This window comes from Diadema setosum, chromosome 7, assembly GCF_964275005.1.
Source record: "Diadema setosum chromosome 7, eeDiaSeto1, whole genome shotgun sequence".
NCBI classification, from domain to species: domain Eukaryota; kingdom Metazoa; phylum Echinodermata; class Echinoidea; order Diadematoida; family Diadematidae; genus Diadema; species Diadema setosum.
This window is the reverse complement of record NC_092691.1, coordinates 15092337-15112628: the sequence shown is the minus strand read 5'-3', so window position 1 is coordinate 15112628 and position 20292 is coordinate 15092337. Positions and strand designations below refer to the sequence as shown.

Genomic DNA, 20292 nt, shown 5'->3' with positions numbered 1-20292 from the left:
CATAGGGAAAAAAAAAACAACAACAACACATACATTACTGTATGTCAAATGATGTTTCTAATACAAAACATCAAGATGGATTAACAACCATAGTAATAATATGCGAAAACACACAAAATTATTAAACATAATTGTATTACTACTCAATACGTACCAGAGTTGTACAGAAAGAAAAAAATAAATATTTATACATAACCAAAGTGAAATTGACCGAAAGAATTCAAAACCGGTCCTAACTGTAAAGGTTCTTTAAAATAAAATCTTTTTCTTCTGTGTGTGTGAGTGTGGGATAAACAGGTATGATTATTGACGCTAGGTTACTGAACACCCAACAGGCTTGAAGGTAGGTTAACATTTGTTGTTGTTGCTAAAATACTCAGCATAACACAACATAAATACTTATTTAGGAGTTTAGGAGAGAAATTACTGGCCATATCACCAGAAAATGCACTGGAAAATAACAAGAAAGCCAATTGTGGGATACAAAATTGAAACCGATAATTTGGGCAAATAATGATACAATATCAGCAAAATGCACTAAATATATAAGTTGTATACATAGGTGTGTGTATACATATACAGTACTGCAATTAAACATAATATGTAACGGTTCTGAAACAAGCGAAAACATTCACCTCTATTGAGATAAAAAAAAAACCAGCAAAAATAGCCAAAAACAACAACATTAGGTTGCATAAAACAGAACATCATACAATACAGAGTAATAATAAAAAAAAAAAAGATATAGTAGATCATACTGCCTGCAAAACAATTGAGCTAGAGTGCATAAATTGGAAGTAGTGAGATATATACATCAAAAATATTGTATCAAATGATAAGGTTTAATATTGTACACATCTGTACTTTTATGCTTCGATTAACATCAAGGAACATTCACTTCATGGAACCTTAAAAGAATTGCACATTTCATTGAAATGTGAGAGAAAAAAAAAACAGAGAAAGTTATAAAAAAAAAACATAAATAGAAGGTAGTAGGCAAGGTTCAAAGCTGTGAATCAAGCGGGCCCTAATTAGTGGAGATGTAGAAAGACGGGAAACAAGGAGAAGAAATCAATTAGATGTCTGATGGAGTAGGATAGCCATAGTACTGAGGGGGGTTCACACGGCGACCACTTCTAGTCATATACTGAGGGTCATGGTTACGTGCATGTCCATCATGTGAGGGGGTTAAATTCCCTGTGGGTGTGCTTGAGGCATGCGTTAAAGGGACCGCTGTATCATGGGAGGTGGAGGGGAATGGTTCATTGACGGTTCTCTGGCGGGAAGTGGGAGAGGAGGTATTAGATGATGGAGAAGGGTGAGATGGTAAGAAGACGGGTAGGGACGGAGAGGGAGGAGGGTTTGAGCCTGGACTGCTCAATCCAGGGTCATTTGATGACGGGATATGTGGGTGAGTATAGGATTGTGCAATGTATGGCTTCAACCGATTGTAGTGCAAGACTTTCGGTGCGACAGAAGGGTTAATGGGATCCTGTAGACAATAAACAGTACCTCTGGGATCAACTTCCATTACCTTGTATGGCCCTTTCCACTTTGGGGCGAATTTCATACGAGACGATGGTGGGTCAGTTATCATGACTAGGTCATCAACTGCGTACGGGACAAACCGAGAGTGGGCGTCATAATGCAGTTTTTGTGTCTCCTGTGAAACCTTCAACCGATCAGACGCCACATCAAATGCAAAGTCTAACCTGGCTAGAAGTCGGGAAGTGTACTCATCAATGGATGATGATGCATCATCAGAAGGAGCATCCAACACTACAGACAGTGGAAGTCTAGCCTCACGGCCATGTACAAGGAAGAAAGGGGTCTCACCAGTGCACGAATGAGGTGTAGTATTGTATGCAAATTCAATCTCAGATAGAACTTCGTCCCATTGTGAGCCAACCTGGCAACATCGCTTAGCCAGCATTTGGGTTACAGTGCGATTGAATCGCTCCACCATCCCGTCGGACTGAGGATGGTATGGCGTGGTACGTGTCTTTGTGATACCCATCTTTGCACACAAGTTCTTCACAACCCGGGACTCGAATTGTCTCCCCTGATCAGTATGTAACGACTCTGGAATACCATGCTGCCGTATGTACTTGTGAAAGAGACAGTCAGCAACAGCGGTGGCTGTTTGATTTTCCAACGGATACACATTCACATACTTGGTGAAGTAATCCATCACAACTAGCAAATAACGGTTCCCATTAGCCGTGAGGGGTAATTCCATGATGTCAGCTGCAATTCGTTCAAATGGGCGAGTGGCAGCGATCGACTGTAGGGGTGCTTTGCGAGCTGGAGTCGGATTCGTACGCTCTTGACATGGACGGCAACTCCTACAGAAGTCAGTTATGTCTTGGCGCATTCCGAACCAGAAACAGACACGTTCTGCCTTCTCAAATGTCTTTTGCGCTCCCAAATGAGCTGTGAAAGCCGATGACCCGTGGAGGCGAGGAAGCACCTTGGGAACAAGAGCCGGAGGAATCAGTATCTGGTCAACAGTCTTACCAGAAGAGAGTCGCTGCCTGCGACAGAGCAAACCATCTTGTATGACCAGCTTGTGTCGCATCTTGTGAAACTTCCGGAGAGTTGATTCTGAACGCAGAATTGATGCCCTGTGTGGAAATTTCTTACCGCGCACCCAAGCATAGACTGTTTGCAAAACGGGGTCGTTGTGCTGTGCATGATGAAGGCGGTGGCCTCCATCTAAGAGGGCTGCACAGAAAGCATTGCCATCTATGACATCATCAGTCGTTGGCGCGGAACTGTCAGGCGGATGCAAGCAAGGGGATGAAGAAGAAGAAGAAGACTGAGATACAGGAGGTGATGAAAGAGGAAGTTCAACTGATGTAGAGGAAGGAGGTTGAGGCAATGAGTGAGGTGAGGGAGCAGTAGGAAGTAACCTTTGCGGCTGAACAGCCGCAGCTGAGTCGGGCACCGTAGATGAATCAGGCACCCTAGACAGAGCATCAGCATTTGCATGCTTCATGCCATCCCGATGTTCAATTGTCCAATTGAATGTATCAAGCTCGAGCATCCAGCGACTGCGCCTGCCTGTGTTGTCATGCGTGATTGACATTTTCTTCAGCCCCGTCAAGGGTTTGTGATCTGTCACAACCACGAAAGTAGACGTGAGAAGGTAGTGTTTGAAGTGCCGAACTGACCACACAATAGCCCACAATTCACGGTCGTATGTAGACCATTTACGTTCAGAGCGAGAAAGTGAATGACTGGCATAAGCAATGACATGTTCTCTACCCTCCAGCTTCTGAGTGAGAACAGCACCTACAGCAAAATTTGACGCATCTGTGTAGAGAGTGAAAGGATGGGAGAAGTTTGGGAAAGCCATGAGAGGAGGAGAGATCAAAGTTTGACGCAGTGATTGGAAGGACTGTTCACATTCTTCTGACCAAATGAAAGGAACCCCTTTACTTGTCAGGTGGACGAGAGGTTGGGCAACCTGAGCGAAATCCTTTACAAACCGGCGATAGTAGCTACACAGTCCCAGGAATGCCCGCGTTTCTGTCACATTAGTTGGGGTAGGCCAGTCACGTACCTTCTCGATGTTTGATGGGTCGGGTAGTACGCCCTCTGGGGACACAACATGACCGAGAAACGTTACCTTGGTTTGAAAGAAGTGGCACTTTTCAGGACGCAACTTTAGGCCAGCGGATCGGAGACGACCAAAAACCTCATCGAGACGTTGGAGCTTCTCATCAAAAGTTCGGCCAAAGACAATCACGTCATCCAAGTACACTAAGACACAGTCATAGTGAAGACCTTGCAACACCATTTGCATCAACCTCTGGAACGTAGAAGGTGCATTGCGCAGACCCATAGGCATGACCTTAAATTGGAAAAGATCAGTGCCCGTGGTGAAAGCAGTTTTCTGACTATCCTCGGGGTGCATGCCAACCTGCCAGTATCCACTTGACAAGTCCATTGTGCTGAAGAAGCAGTTGCCAGCCAGAGCATCAATTGTATCATCAATACGTGGGAGTGGATGTGAGTCGGGACAGGTGACCTTGTTCAGTTTGCGATAATCCACACAAAACCGATACCCACCAGTCTTCTTCTTGACCATCACCACAGGCGAACTCCATGGACTAGTACTGGGCTCAATCACACCAGCATCAAGGAGCTTATCACATTGACGTCTGATCTCCTCCCTGATGGCAGGAGAGGCACGATATGCCCGCTGTCGTACCGGCGTAGCATCCGCAGTGGGTATTGTGTGTTGCACCAGGTTTGTATGACCGTAATCATCAGGTGTCTGACTGAATACATCAGCATATTCAGACAGTAAGGCTTGAACGCTGACCAGCTGAGATGGAGAGAGGGAGGAGGAAGAGAAATCAAAGGCTGGAGAGGCTGTGGGAGAAGCAGGAGGACTGGAGGAAGAAACAGAACAAGCCGAGTAACTTTCAGCATCACGGCCAAGGAGAGAATGAAATTCTCCAAGTCGCATACCTGGATGCAATTCAACCGAGGCGGAGGTAGGATTAGCCACCCTGACAGGAATAATGCCATCAGTAACTGAAGACAAAGAGCATGCGACAACAACTGGGGAGTCAATATTGGGTTCCAAGACCCCATCGAAGGTAGACTGGGTAGAGGAAATTGCATCAGAATGGAGAGAGACAGGGAGAACCATCTCAGACCACGGAGGGACAATGGTTTTCTCAGCAACCACAGCAGTGACAGAGAGAGGCGTTGCATCCTCGTGTGTCATGAATGGGAATGACGAAAAATTGAGTGTGAGTTGTCTAGAAGACAGATCTACACAGGCCTGGTGCTGGTGGAGAAAGTCACAGCCAAGAATGAGAGGGGGATGAATATCTCTTGCAACCTGAAACATGAAGGAAAAGCGATGAGAGTTCAAACTAAAATCCACTGAAAGAGAACCAAGTGTATCTAGCGGATCACCAGAAACTGAGTTTACAGGCCTCGGAATGCGAGAAAACTGTCGACGGGAAAGCACAGGAAGTGATAGACGCATCTGGTCACTGATGAGAGAGACTGTTGCACCTGTATCAATCAAAGCAGCAATCTGTGTGGAACCAATGGTCACCAAAACACGTGGTAGTGCCTCGGTGACACTGGAGTGCAATGAGGGTCTTGAAATTGATGAAGCTGACAGATGACCCACACCATCAGCTAATACCAGTTTTCCGAATGGCCATTGTTACGGGCATCATCGAAGGAAACTTGCCGGGATGACAAGTCTCGATTGAAGCGAGAATGAGGAGACTGAGAAGGGCGACGCCTGTGAGAAACATGTCTGTGGTGATCAAATGAAGGACGACGGGGAGAACGCCCAGAAGTGGTGGATGCATAACCACCAGGAGTCGACCGAGGATGTGGAGACTGAGGGCGAGGCTGAGAGAAAGAATTATGACGATCATCATATTGATCACGGCGTGACCGAGACTGAGAATGGGAGGAAGGCGAGGAAAATGTGTCACGAGGACGGTAGGGGGAAGGAGAACGAGGGCGAGAAGATGAAGAATGAAAAGGAGACGCTGATCTATTTCTCCCAGAGGATGATGAAGACTGAGACTGAGAAGAAAATTCTCGGGCCATAGCAGCCACAGACTTTGAAAGTACCTGAAGGTGGAGTTTAAGGTCAGAAACAGACTCAGTGAGTTCAGCAATGGAAGAGGAAGGCCCATTTGCAGCAGGCGCAGGGGAAGCGGCAGCGGCGAGTGATGGCTGTTGGAACAACGGCGAAAATTTTAATGCTTCGTCAGCTCTTTCAAAGCGTTGCGCTGCCTTCAAAGCATCGGCAAAGTTATCCGCGCCATGCTCAAACAATTTGCGTTGCACATCCAGGCTAAGTCCTGCCCGAAAGCGACGGAGCAGTTCACTATCACGCGCAGCAGTGTTGTGATCGGGAAATGCCAGCTTAGTTAGGCGTCGGAGATCAGCTGCATAAACCTCCAAGGACTCACCAGGCTTACGAGGACGGGCATAGATTGAATTCTGAAAAGAAACAACATCGTCCTGTTTACAAAACGCCTCTGATAAGCGTTTCTTTGCCGTCTGGAAGTCATTCTTTTCAGAATCTGAGAGACTATACCAAAAATCAAAAGGGGTATCCCCCAGATGCTGGGGTAGAACTTGCGCAAATTTAGTTTCGTCGTTGCCATAAGCAGTGCGCGCTGAAACCTCAAATCGCCGACACCACTGAGTAAAGTCAGAGCGACCATCCCCAGCAAATTGAGGAGGAAATATGCAGGAAATGAAAGAGGATGAAGAATGGGATCGAGAAGAAGATGGAATGTCAGAAGTGGAGGTCATAGTGACAACCGGTACACTTGATACAATAAATGCAGAAAAACAAGAAAGAATGAGGAGATCACAAATAAAATCACAACACACCCAATTAGCACCAAAGAGAGCAATAGAAAAGCAATGAGAAAATGTAATGTCTAGTGCAGAATGGTAACAGTAATACCAAAAATAACAAAACCACCTTTACAAGAAAACTAATAAGGAAGGCCAATATTGCAACAGTATAAAGCATATATGCATAGACAGAAAATAATATGAAAGATTAATAGGCCTATGCATCAGCAAGAGTAAGACTACATGTATAATTAAGTAAAGGAAGAGCTGACAATTACCGCTAATCAAATACTTAGCTGATAGTACAAGCGGCGGAATCAAGCATGAAGTAAAAGATGTACATGTGTTTGGTCGTCCACCGTCGATTCCAATTATACACACACCAATAGTCACTGACTCCCGTACGTTGGCGATGTGCGGCGCAGCTTGAGGTCTCCTTTTTCGTCCTCAGTGTCACACAGGAATTATCGACGTAGATCAGCTAGAAGCAGTCAGTCACTGGACGAAGTTGAGAAGTCACATCCGGAACCCAATGCTACGTGAGGCAAGTTCACGGCGTCGATCCAGGTCACATAAACAGGAGCACATCAGCAGAAACAGCCGAATCACACATCAGCGAATTCTGGCAATACAGTTAAAGCAGTTTAGTTGTAGAGCGCACACTGATGACAAAATGAAAGCTCCAATGTCCACAGCCCAATATCATTGACACAAATATTGGGAGTTTTCACAATGTATCTGCACAGTGGCTGTAAATCGTGGAGAAGAGAATCTCTTCAATCTCATCAAATACAAACTGGAGGCAGTCTCAAAAGTGAAGTGTTCCGTCATAGGAGCAGTAGCCTTTGGGAGAGATGATGGCAGTACCACAAAAATTTAGCACACAATCCTGTAGCAGTTACGCCAATTAAGTAGCAAAGTTCAGCTGTAGATGTCAAGCATCCGAAAGTGGGCGCAAATCAGAATCGATGGCAAAGTCCCGAGCGGTAAGATGGCTCCAAGTTTAACCGCTGCCACCAATGTAACACTCGATAATTTAGAGGTAGCGTGGTAGAGTGTTAACAACAGCAGTTCAATGATGAAGCGTAACACATTTGGTTGAAGTCCACCAGCAGGTTTATTGAACACGAGATGCTTCGATTATGGAAACAAGTTCACAATATCCAGTCAAGTATCAGTGCGATATAACCCATATATATAATATAAAAGCCGTAACCCAACGGAGGGGGTGGCTAGGGTTTTAGCTTATCTGAGGTCCTCACCTGAAGAAGGTGGGAATCAAGACTGACTTGTTCTCCTAGTCACACTGTATATACACTGTATCTATGTTTATGCTTATTAGTCTGGTTACTATAACTACAGACATGTTAATTAATAGCTGTACCAGTATATGTTACATGTGAACAATATACTGCTTTAATATAAAAGAGTGACTCACTTGGGGAGTAGAGATAGGGCTATACATGCTGTGCCCTGTATTATATTCTTAATCCTAGTGCTATATTGTTAATCCAAAGCCTATTCAGTTGGGTTCTATTCATTCCGCTGTGACACACAGTTTCTTACTGCTGGGCACACTGTTTATACATACAGTGTTACAACATTTATCAAACTTACATACAAACCTCTTACTGGTGTTATAACCTATCAACCATACATAAAACTACCTTACACCATTTTGGTGTTATTGCACACTTGTCCTGTGCAGTATGAAAGACTTGATTCATTGTTTTGACTGGACACCTTGCAAATCTCTGTTCTCAAAACAGGCTTTATCAAGAATTCCAATGCAAGTTGCCCTCACACAATAGTTGGTATACTGGATGAGTGTTCGTTTTATCACAATCAGTAGAAGTTACCTTGCTTGATAAGACTTTCGCCTGCTGGCTCTGCAGGCTTCTTCAGATCGAGCGTTGTGAGAAGGACTTCCCACTAGCCGACGTAGCTGGTGCACGCCGATCTGAGAGAATGGGATCATATATTGATCGGCGTGCACCAGCTACGTCGGCTAGTGGGAAGTCCTTCTCACAACGCTCGATCTGAAGAAGCCTGCAGAGCCAGCAGGCAAAAGTTTTATCAAGCAAGGTAACTTCCACTGATTGTGATAAAACGAACACTCATCCAGTTGATTTTCCAATCAAATGAATCTCTTCAGCGAATAGTTGGTATAAATTCTTGAAAGACCACCCTTCTCGGAAATTGTTGACATAGTGTCACCCAGAGTATTTTTACCAACTGTACAATTCTTGTACCATGGTCTGGATTGTAGCATGGATGATTTGGTTGTTTGGAAGAGATTTTTATGCCTCCGCCACAAAGTGGTGCCGGAGGCATTATGTTTTCGGGTTGTCCGTCCTTCCGTCCGTCCTTAATGAATTTTGTGGACAGCGTCACTAAAAAACCTTTTGAGGTATCCTAATGAAACTTGGCATGTATGTGTATTAGGGGGTGAAGTTGTGCCTATCAATTTTTGAGTGCACATGCTCAAGTCAAAGGTCAAAAGGTCAAGGTCAAATACGTAGAATTTCACTATTTCCACCATATCTATGCAATGCCTGAAGATATTTTCGTGAAACGTAGTGTATACATGTATTACCCAATTAAGATTCTCCGGTGAAAGTTTGGGGTCATGAGGTCAAAAGTCAAAAGGTCAAGTAAAAATATTAAAACTTCACTTTTTTTCTTCGTACCTTTGAAATTGTTCGAAGTATCTTCATGGAACATAAATGTACATGTACTGACTGGCAGTGATTATTTAGAGAATTTAGGGTTCATAGAGTCAAAGGTCAGGGGTCAAAGGTCAAGGGAAACACTTCAAAATTTTACTATTTCTCTCATATTTATGCAATGCCAGCAGGATTTTTTTTTTTTTTACACTTGGTATATGCATGTATAACCTAATAGAGATTCTCTGGAAACTTTCTTTTTTTTTTCTTTTTTTCTTTTTGCCTCAAAGGTCAAAAGGTCAAAGACCAATGGAAAGTGCTGAATTAACTTTTTCCTCCATATCTCGGAAGTGGCTCAAGTTATCTTGAAACTTACTACATATTTATGCATGTTCTGCCTGACAGTGATTATCCTATGAATTTTAGGGTCAAAGGCCAGATGAAAATGGTAACAATGTACCTTTCAATACAGAAATTGCACTTTTTCTCCATACCTTGAAAATTACTCAATGCATAAACTTATGAATGGGTCAAAGTCAAGTTAAACTCCTGAAATCCCTAAATACATGCTCTCCTATTCATCCAATTAAACCTAGGTCAAGGAAGGTGAACATTCAACACATTTGTGACAAACTTGTCATTTTGATATTTTGCCAATTTTGTGAAAATGTAATCACACATTGTCCACATGTACTATAGACCTATTAGGAGAATCATGCATTATGGCGGAGGCATACCAGTCGCTTAGCGACATTTCTAGTTATTTTTGTTGTTCAGTTTCCTGCAGTACGAGGAGATAGGGCAATCTGAACAACCCATAGCGTACATATGTCCTCCATCTGCTCGAGACAATAGATTATACTCTCTTGTCTTCTTGTTGAGTTCATCAACAATTGTGCCAAGTATTTGCATCCATTGGCATCTTTCCTCACTTCAAAATGGTCTTTTGTTAGATGTCTCATATTTTTGCGTCCTCTACGGCAAAGGCATGGACTAAGTTCGAACCATACCTTAGCTTGCAGACCAGATGGAGAGTCTTGATCTGAAACTGAAATCTTGTAATATTTTTCAATGTGTGCAGGATCAGTGGGTTCATGGTGTTTAATGTCACCCTTCCCGATTTTCTTCAGTTGTACTGTTGCTGCCTTGAATGCAACATTTTGCTGTATTAGTGAATTATACATCCGTGGTGTTACACCGTATCAATAATTTCTGAATGGACTGACTTCAGATGCCTATTACCTGCACTTATGCTTTGAACTGAAGATGTCTTGTAACGAGTCCCGTCAGCTTTCCATGCTTGTATGTTGAACTCTGCCAAAATCGAAGCCATTGTCTTCTTGTCCCCCATTTAAATATGTACATCTGCACCATTTTCCACAAGATACTCCCTAGATATCATCACTGCTTGTTTTGTTGCCTTCTTCGTGGTCTGCGCGTCTTTGTTTTGCAAAACCCTGTCGTATTCCTTATTTTCAAAGTTTGTGAATCTCTTCTTACTCATGCTTGCACCCGGAGACTGCCATTTTGCTAATCTTTCTGTTGCGATTGTTTGGTAACTTTGTACGTAGCCCAGATCTTGCGCCAGCTAGCTATGGCTGGCTCTTACCACTATGCGCTTCATGCATTATCTGCATACAGCTGTACGCACGCGCATACACACAGCTCAGGCAAGCGGAAAGCATACCGAGTGCAGTGCATCTAGGGTCATGCAACACACAGAACGCAACGATCACCCACTATTTCTATGTATTAACCCTGGGAATTTGCCCTTTGTCACGAAACCGCTCTGCGAGAAACTCATCAACTGCAAATTTTTGTCGTCGTAAGCTCAAGTGCTCAGATGCTATATTCCCGTTTTTAACATGCAACTCCTGTAGACATTTGCTAGAGAGGGAGTATGAGAAATTTACCCCACTTGTTCCTACCGGCATGTACATTGTGTAAAAAGCGAGGGGAATACAATTTCGTAAAACTACAGCTTAGATGTCTGATATGGCAATAGTAATGATTTTATAGGTACAGTTGTATGGTCTATTAAATCACTCAGTATAGATATTGCCCCTCCAACATTACTGCTATGTAGATATTGTGAACCTTAAGATCATGCATGCACAATCAAAGGCTTGCATCTCTATCTTCATGCATATTGCATATCATATAACGCCTGAAGAGATCCTTAGCATTTGATTGGTTGTTTGATATTGATCATTTTGCCCATTTCATTATGACATCATCATCCATGCGCCATTTACCATGCAATTTTGGATCCATATGATTTGGTCCATTGCATGCTTGCTAAGATCGGGCACACTACGCGTGTAAAACGCTTGCGTTTGCAGTGTGTGTATGTGACAGTGCGCTAGCGTAAAGCGCTCAGAGAGCGCTCTCGCTATCTCATATTCTCTTTTGTTTCTAAATTGATATAACATCAATTATAAAATGGGTTCAAGAATGTAGCCAATTGGAAGCGCTGAAATGAGTCACGTGTGCGTGCATTAATTTCTTTAATAGTAAATGCACTAAGAAGAGTCTCTCTTCCACCTCCCTGGCCTGACGTACGTCACAATGTTTACACTAGCAGTGCGCACTCAATCAGTTGTTACAAGTGCGTCACGCGCTACTATACACGCTGTCAATCCTGTAAACAACTTCTAGTTCGGGCCGCGGGCTGCCACTACAGCCGGCGGCCTTTCTTGTGCATAACACGTGGCGTACGTATACTCTTATACGTACGTACGGTACTTATGTGCGGGATTTCCGAGTGCGACGTGCGTAAATGTTTGGGACGAACATCTTCGGACATCTTGACTTTTGAGCGAGTGCTACATGTAGCTGACTGGTATTGACCCACAAAGGTACGTGAATAATGCTGTTAGTTTTCAACCCATTTTATAAAACAAATGATGCACAGGATTATTTCGTGGCGTTAGTGAAGGTGCGGCGCACTCTCGAGTATTGACAACGGTTGCAAACATGCACGAGGCGCAGCCGAGTGCATGTCGCACCATTGTCAATACTCTCGAGCGCGCCGCACCTTCACTAACACACTCTATCCTGTGCATCATTTGTATAATAACAAGGATCTATTTTAGGTATTATATAAAACAAATAAATGGACAGAATATTTCATTCAGTGAAAGATGAAATGTTTGATCCATTCAACGAGGCTGCGCATCATTGAATGGATCATTTCATTTTTGTGTGATATGTTACAATGTGCCTCATAACTTTATCAGTATATTTATGTGTCCATAAATCGAGCGTAAGTTGCAATCAATCACAAATTGCGTTTCATAAACAACTTTGTAATTGATGGGAATTAACGCTCAGTTTACTGTTACACCTAGTTACGCTTGATTTTTCTTGAAATCGATCATGTCTGTATGAAACAGGACTTTCGCTCAATATTGAATTCATGCTTGATTCACCGAGTTACGCTCAATAAATCGAGCATAAGATCAATCGCAACTCTTCATGAGACAGGCCCCATATAGACTGCACTGAAAATCCCATGCCGCCCTCCTTTTGGGTAGTATGACCATCACCTTGTTCTAGCAGAATCTTCAGATTGCCATAGGTCAACATGAATGTACAGTTTGTAACATTGGAACCCAAGGATTTTCCTCTTTTCTGCTGTGCTGTCATTGTGACAGTCCTTGTAACATGATTCATATTTATCTTGTGTATTTATACAGAGAATTTCATTGTTTTTCATGGTCTTTAAAGTATGATCTCATTGATAAACTTAACCCAAATGGTGGCCCCCATAGATGCCTTGGGGGAGGTGCTCCTTAGGGCAAACATCGTAAGATTTCAATTTTCTCTTTATCCAGTAGAACATTGATAAAGTCATTCCTTCAAATCTAATATTAGTCTGGAAGCTAAACGTGAAATTTGTCAGCAAAAGAACTTCGGAAATTACCCATTGCAAGCTTATTTTCTTTCAAGTCATGTCAGTTCCATTTCGCATTTCAGGTTTGTCTGGACATTACTGGCGCAATGAATCTTTACCTGCATCTATCCATCGTTATTGGCACCGTCCCCCTCAGAGCACCACCTTACACTCCTTTTGACATGCTAGCCGTGAGCTCTGGAGGGATAGATATGAGCTTTCCGGGAATGTACACCCCACCACTGTCACCAGAAGAGGGTAAGATATTTGTAAAAATATAGAGAAGTTTCACCTTCAGTGCTAGTAAGCTATACATGTACACTGTAGGATGGTAGTAACAAGTAACGACAAATTGATATTATTGCACAATGCCATCAACTGCAAAATCATTTTGTGAATTAAGTAGTAAAGAAGAACAAAATACTCATAACAGATTTATGCTTACTGATGTTTGATCCATTAAGTTTTTTGGCCTCAGCCACAAAGTGTCATCAGAGGCAATACGTTTTCGGGTTGTCCATCCGTCCCTCCGTCTGTTATCGATTTTGTAGACAGTGTAACTTAAGAACTGTTGGAGGTATCCAAATGAAACTTGGCACATGCATGTACTGTCATCAGAGACTACGACTGCGATGAAGAAGTGAATAAATCCTCACATATTATGCAAAGGGAAACCAGCAAGGAACCCCTCTCCCTCTTTGACCATAATGACAGATGCATCCCTACATGGTTTGCGAGCTCACATCACAGACAGAAAAATTTTGGAATGTTGGGAAAAGAAGATGCAAAATTGCACATAAACATGCTGGAAATGAAAGCAGTCCAGTTGCCATTGAAGGAATTTCAAGCACAAATAATGAACAGGTGCATACGAAGTCACAATACACGACAGTAGTATCCTACATAGACTAGGGGGCGCAAGATCTCCAACTTAGTAATGAAGAAACGGTATCTAACTGCAAATTTCTGTGTAGACTAACCAGAGCTTTCTCCCTACAGAATCCCCCTTGGCGAGTTCTGTGTCCAAGATGGAACCTGCCCAATGTCCTGCGGGGACTTACTGAAGCTCCCTTTGAACCAATGCATAAGGCTTCCTTGCTTGATTTGTCAGTGGAGCGGCATAGCTTGAAAAATTTGAGGAATTGTGCATTTTATGATAAAAGCACCAAATTTCACATGTTGACAATGACATTTGAAATAAATTCAGATATTGGGCCATCGTAAATAGCACCCTCAGCAGCCGTGGCGGCCATTTTTTCAAAATCGCCGCCATAAATGCTATTTTTCGTTAAAAATTTACAAATTTTAGAAGGGAAAATCAATAAGATTTTGCAAACGAATAGGAAATAACATTCAAAATACATTTAGATATTGGGCTATGGCAAATTGCGCCCTCAACAGCCATGGCAGCCATTTTTCAAAATGGCCGCCATAAATGCCAGTTTTCGCGAAAAAATTAAACTTTCAGAAGGGAAAATCAATAAGATTTTACAAATATGTCGGAAATAGCATTCAAAGTAAATTCAGATATTGGGCCATCGCAAATTGCGCCCTCAACGGCCATGGCAGGGATTTTTCAAAATGGCCGCCATAAATGCCAGTTTTCGTAAAATTTTAAAAATTTCAGAAGGGAAAATCAATAAGATTTTGCAAACGAGTGGGAAATAACATTCAAAATGAATTTAGATATTGGGCCATCGCAAATTGCACCCTCAACGCCAATGGCGGCCATGTTTAAAATTTGCTGCCATAAATACAACATTTTTCTCTGAATTCACTAATTCCAGAAGGAAAAGTCAATAAGATCTTGCACTCAATTTGAAAATTTCGTTTGAAATATTATTTTGCACCTATATATTACGTTATTGTAAATAGCGCCCTCAATGGCAATTGCAGCCATTTTACAAAATGTCCATCATGGATTCCATTATTTATTCATTTCTTGATTTCACAAAAGGAAAAGTCAATAGATTTTGCACACAATTTGAAAATTATGTTTGAAATAAATACCATAGCGTCCTTAATGGCAATTTCACCCATTTTTCACAATGGCCACCATGGATTCCATTATTTATTCATTTCCTGATTTCACAAAAGGAAAAGTCAATAGATTTTGCATACAATTTGAAAATTATGTTTGAAATAAATATTTGTGTTCGATTATAATAATACAGTTAAACTCGCCTAAGTCGACATCGCATATGTCGAATAATCGCGCAAGTCGATAATTTTAAAAAGTCCCGATTTTTCCCCATTGACTTACGTGTATTAATTCACACATAAGTCGAATTTTTTAAGTCGAATACTCGCTTAAGTCGATGAAATTCCAAGAACACTTTCACGGAAAAACCATTGAATTCACTGTGCCTAAGTCGAATAAGATTTTATTGTGTAATAAATCACTGTCACGAGACGCCAGTTTTTGTTTACATACAGTATATACCAAAAGAAACTGCGTAAATAAACATTAACGTTTCATTAACGCAAGCGGTTTCACCTGAATCGTTAGTAACGCAAACTAACGATCGGGAAAATTAACGTTTCGGTAGCAACGATGAGTAACGATCCCTAGCGCAAATTAACGATGTTTCGTTAACATTAACGATAGGTAACGCAAGAACTCGCGCGAGATTTTGGTTTTGTAACGAGACCTGGTGAAAGGACGACGTAGCCCCTGCCGAGTGTAGCGATCTATGCCTTATATTTAGCGGAGTCTTTTCGCGAATCGAATCACGATTTCGCGAATGGTTAATTTGCGACCGGGGTCACCAAAAACGCACGCCGGGCCACCAAAAAAGCCGAATGTTTGCCTTCAGTTTTGGAAATGAAGCGGTAACAATCGGTTCCATAAGATGCTGAATAAATGTCAGATGTTTGCTCTTTTAATTTTGGAAATGAATAACGGTAATATTCGATTCCGTATAATACTAAAATAAATGTCGGATGTTTGCTTATACTTTTGGAATGTCAGAGATTTGATTTTGCGTTCGGAAATGCATAAGGATAAAAAAAAGTATCCGGAAGATGCTGAAATAAATGTCGAATGTTTGCTTTGACGTTCGGATATGAAAAATAATGATATTCAACTCCATACGATGATAAAATAAATGCCGGATGTTTACTTTTACGTTCGAAAGTAAATAACAATTACATTCAGCTCCGGAAGATGCTAAAGTAAATGTCGAATTATCCCTTTGACGTTCGGAAATGAATAAAAATAATAATCAACTTTGTACGATGATGAAATAAATGTCGGATGTTTACTTTTACGTTCGAAAGTAAATAACATTAACATTCAGCTCCGGAAGATGCTAAAGTAAATGTCGAATTATCCCTTTGACGTTCGGAAATGAATAACAATAATAATCAACTTCGTACGACAATTAGATAAATGTCGGGTGTTTGCTTTTACTTTCGAAAGTAAATAGCAATAACATTCGGCTCCAGAAGATGCTAAAATAAATGTCAGATGATTGTTTTTACGTTCGTAAGTGGATAGCAGTAATATTCTTCTCCATACGATGCTAAATAACTGTCGGATGTTTGCTTTTAAATTTCGAAATGAATAACAGTAACATTTAGCTGCGTTTGATGGTAAAGTTAATGTTTGATATTTGCTTTAACGTTCGGAAATGAATAACAATAGTATTCAACTCCGTCCGATGATAAAATGAATGTCTTATGTTTGCTTTTATGTTCGAAAGTAAATAGCAGTAACATTCAACTCCGGAAGATGCTAAAATAAATTTTGAATGTTTGCTTTGGCGTTCGGAAATGAATAACTATACTATTCAACTCAGTGCGATGATGAAATAATTGCCGAAAGTTCGCTTTTACGTTCGAAAGTAAATAGCATGTAACATTCGACTCCTGAAGATGCCAAAATAAATGTCAGATGATTCATTTCACTTTCGGAAGTGGACAGCAGTAACATTCGGCTCCTTACGATCATAAAATAAATGTCGGGTGTTTGCTTTTGAATTTGGAGATCGAATAACGGTAATATTCTGCTCCGTACGATGCTAAAATAAGTAACAGATTGTTTCTTTTACATTTGGAAATGATTAACGGTATCAATCGGCTCATTTAGATGATGAAATAAAAAGCGGATGTGTGCTTTCACGTTCGGAAATGAATAAGGATGATATTCAGCTCCGTAAGATCCTAGAATGAATGTCGGTTGCTTGTTTTTACATTTGAAAATGATTAACGGCAACATTCGGCTCCGGAAGGTGTTAAAATACTTGTAAATGGTGGATGATTGCTTTTACAATCAGAAATAAATAACGGTAACTTTCGGACCGAACGTAGGACCAATTTAGTTTTGCTTGTTTTTTTTTTGTTTGTTTTTTTTTGTTCGGGCCACCAAAAAATAAATATCAATCATTTTGGGGCCACCAAAATAAAAGTTAGTGTGGAGCCCTGGCCTGCATCAATGTGGATAAAGTGTCTTGCTGAAGGGCAAATATCGGGCACACCGCTCCAGTTCTCGGCTCCAGAGTAGACAACATACATGTACATTATACATATGTACGTGTGGTGTAACTTTAAGTCGATTTTTTTCGACTTACGTACAAGTCGAAACTCGCCTAAGTCGATGTGTTTTGCTCAGTCCCGAGAAGATCGACTTATGCGAGTTTAACTGTACTGCCCTCAACGGCCATGGCCGCCATATTCCAAAATGGCTGCCATTGTCACAATCATTTTGTTTTAAAAAATGGTAATTTCAGAAAGAAAAGTCAACAAATGTGTACATAAATTGAAAAATCATGTTTAAAATCAAGCAATACATCTAGATTGCATTAACTCTAGAAATTGTTCCTTCGCAATTTTTTATGAAAAAAAAAATGCTAATAACGGTAATTGCAGCCATTTTCCAAAATGCCTGTCATAGATGCCATTTTTCTTTTATGAAGATGTCCTAATGCCGGAAGAAGACAATAATTTCTTTTTTTGTGCAAGTTGACAATTATATACAAAGAAGTTTAGACATTGAGTCATCATAAGCTGTGTTCTCAATGGCTATTTCAGCTATTTGTCAAAATAGCTACAATACACTCTTCTTTTTTTCTTGTCTTGAAAATTTGCTTAACTTCAGAAGAAGAAGAGAGTAAAATACAGAGACATTATATCTGAAAAATGGTGTTACAGAAATCATTTGAGGAACAACTAAAATAAACAAGGCAAATGCTTAGCGATTATATCTCACCAATGATGAATGCATATTTCAGGTGGCAAACATGAAAAATTTCCGTAAAAGAGTAATATGAATATCCAGGGATAATGGCGCCATGTATTAACTTTGACAGTAACACCATATTTCATTTTGTGAGTTTACGCAAGAACTCACAGTGAGAGCCCGCTCAACGCGCGCGCAGTCATATCGCTTCTTCGCACGTTTTGCACGAGGGAATAAGTTCCCTCATCGCAGTCTAAATCAAGTTTTATTCGTCCTTTTTACCGTGCATCGTCACACTATCTTATCATATTGTGGATTGTTATTATTTGTAGCACAGTTTAGAGCTGACTTTGCCTCGGAAGAGGATTTTTATTCACGAGATATTGCGGGATGGAAATTCCGCTTACCGTTCCCCCACAGCATACAGCTAAGCCTGTCGTGGGTGGCACCACTAGTACGAGCGCCCTGCATACAGCTAAGTCTGTCGTGGCGGTGGTGACTACAGCCGCGCATCCTGAACATAAGTGTTCGCCGGCTATTAAGGCTCAGCCGAAGAAAGAAGGGAATGGGAAAACCCTTAAAAAACCTACCAAACCAGGCCTAAGTAAGAAGGCAGCCCCCCCTAAAGAGAAGACGGACGCGGAGTTGCTTTCCCGCCTTTCTAAGCTCGAATCCATGTTTGAAAAGGTCATGGAAATTCTACCGTCTCAGCCTACTCGTATTCAACAACAGCAAATACGTGCCGGCCATGTTGGCACAGCTTGTACCGCAGACCACGGTGGTGTGCCGATTGGGGACATGGATGTGTGTGCTACAGACGATAGTACGCAAGCACGCGGTACGCTGCACGACCACAGCGGCAGCAGCTTCAGTGGGGATGAATGCGATTTCCCTGCGGAGGCAGCGGGTTACGCACCCGCAGAGCACACGGGGCGGACAATACAAGTACCATCTTTTGCTACAAAGTTTGCGGTCTCCCCCTCTGTGGGCGAACCTATCAACGACGAATTGGCAAATTCTGCCAATTATCTCATCTCCCATTGTGTGGAAGAAAAATCCATGGAAGAGTCAGCGGCAAACTACCCAGCACCAAGCAGTTGCCCCAACTTACTAGTCCCGAAAGTCAATCCAGTGATTTGGGATAATGTGACACAGACTACGCGCAGCAGAGACGTTAAGCTGCAGAGAGTACAGAAATCTCTCACCCGCGGGTTGTGTGCGTTCTTACAAACTCTTCCTACTGACTTGAACGAGGTGCAACAGGACGCACTCGCTTTGCTCTGTAACGCCAATTATGAAATGAACTGTCTGAGAAAGGAGCTGATCAGACCCGACATGAACGCTGCTTACGCACATTTGTGCAAGCCTACAACGCCCGTGACCGCATTTCTCTTCGGTGATGACCTGGGACAACATGTAAAAGATCTCAAGGAGGAGAATAGGGCTGCCTTTAGTGTGGTTAAAGGGCAGGCTAAGAGAGCTACACATCAGCCATACCACCCATACGAGCGCACGTCCAGCGGTGGATTCAGCCGGAAGCAATATCGGAGCGCGGGCTGGCTCGAAGCTGGGGATACATCCGGGCCTTTTTTAGGCCAGCAGCAGCGGGGGAACAGACATTCAGCCCCGCACACGCAGACTCGCCCACCTCCAGCGCATGTGCACAACCGGGGGCAGAGCTACCCAGCGACCCCAGCCAAGCCAAACACTGTGTCACGGAAAAAGTAACTGCACTACCCAAGGAGGTAAGTTGCAGGCCTAGCTGTTGTGGGAATACACAATCTACTCACACTGTACAGTCAGTTTTTGACTTTCAACATATAGATATTACATTAGACCTGCCTGTTGGGGGTCGACTGAGGCATTTTAGCAAACAGTGGAATCATATTACCACTGATCCTTTCATACTTGATGCAATTAGCGGTTACAAACTTGAATTTCAAGAGGCGAATATCCCACCTCGCAGAGGTAAACCGCCTTACCACTACAAAGTGGGAAATGCTGAGGAGAGCAAGATTGACATTGATATTCAAAAACTGGCCGAGAAAGGCGTAATCGAAGAATGCCAGCATGTGGGAGGAGAATTTGTGTCCAATATTTTTACACGCCCAAAGAAAAATGGGGACATACGCCTGATTTTAGATCTATCGGACCTAAATGACAGTCTGAATGTACAGCATTTCAAAATTGTAGAT

At 42.1% G+C, this 20292-nt stretch overlaps 2 protein-coding genes across 2 annotated transcripts in view; both read left to right on the top strand.

Moving 5' to 3' along the window:
- The window catches only part of LOC140230897 (arrestin domain-containing protein 3-like), a 124819-nt gene that overhangs the window by 83915 nt on the left and 20612 nt on the right, over positions 1-20292 (top strand). Inside the window, exon 7 of the mRNA XM_072311040.1 lies at positions 13002-13176. Within this exon, the coding sequence (XP_072167141.1) occupies positions 13002-13176 (175 nt within the window). The remainder of the gene's footprint in view (positions 1-13001; positions 13177-20292) is intronic.
- LOC140230319 (uncharacterized) lies at positions 18488-19825 on the top strand. Its single transcript, XM_072310473.1, has one exon. The coding sequence runs from the start codon at positions 18488-18490 to the stop codon at positions 19823-19825; it is 1338 nt and encodes a 445-aa protein (XP_072166574.1).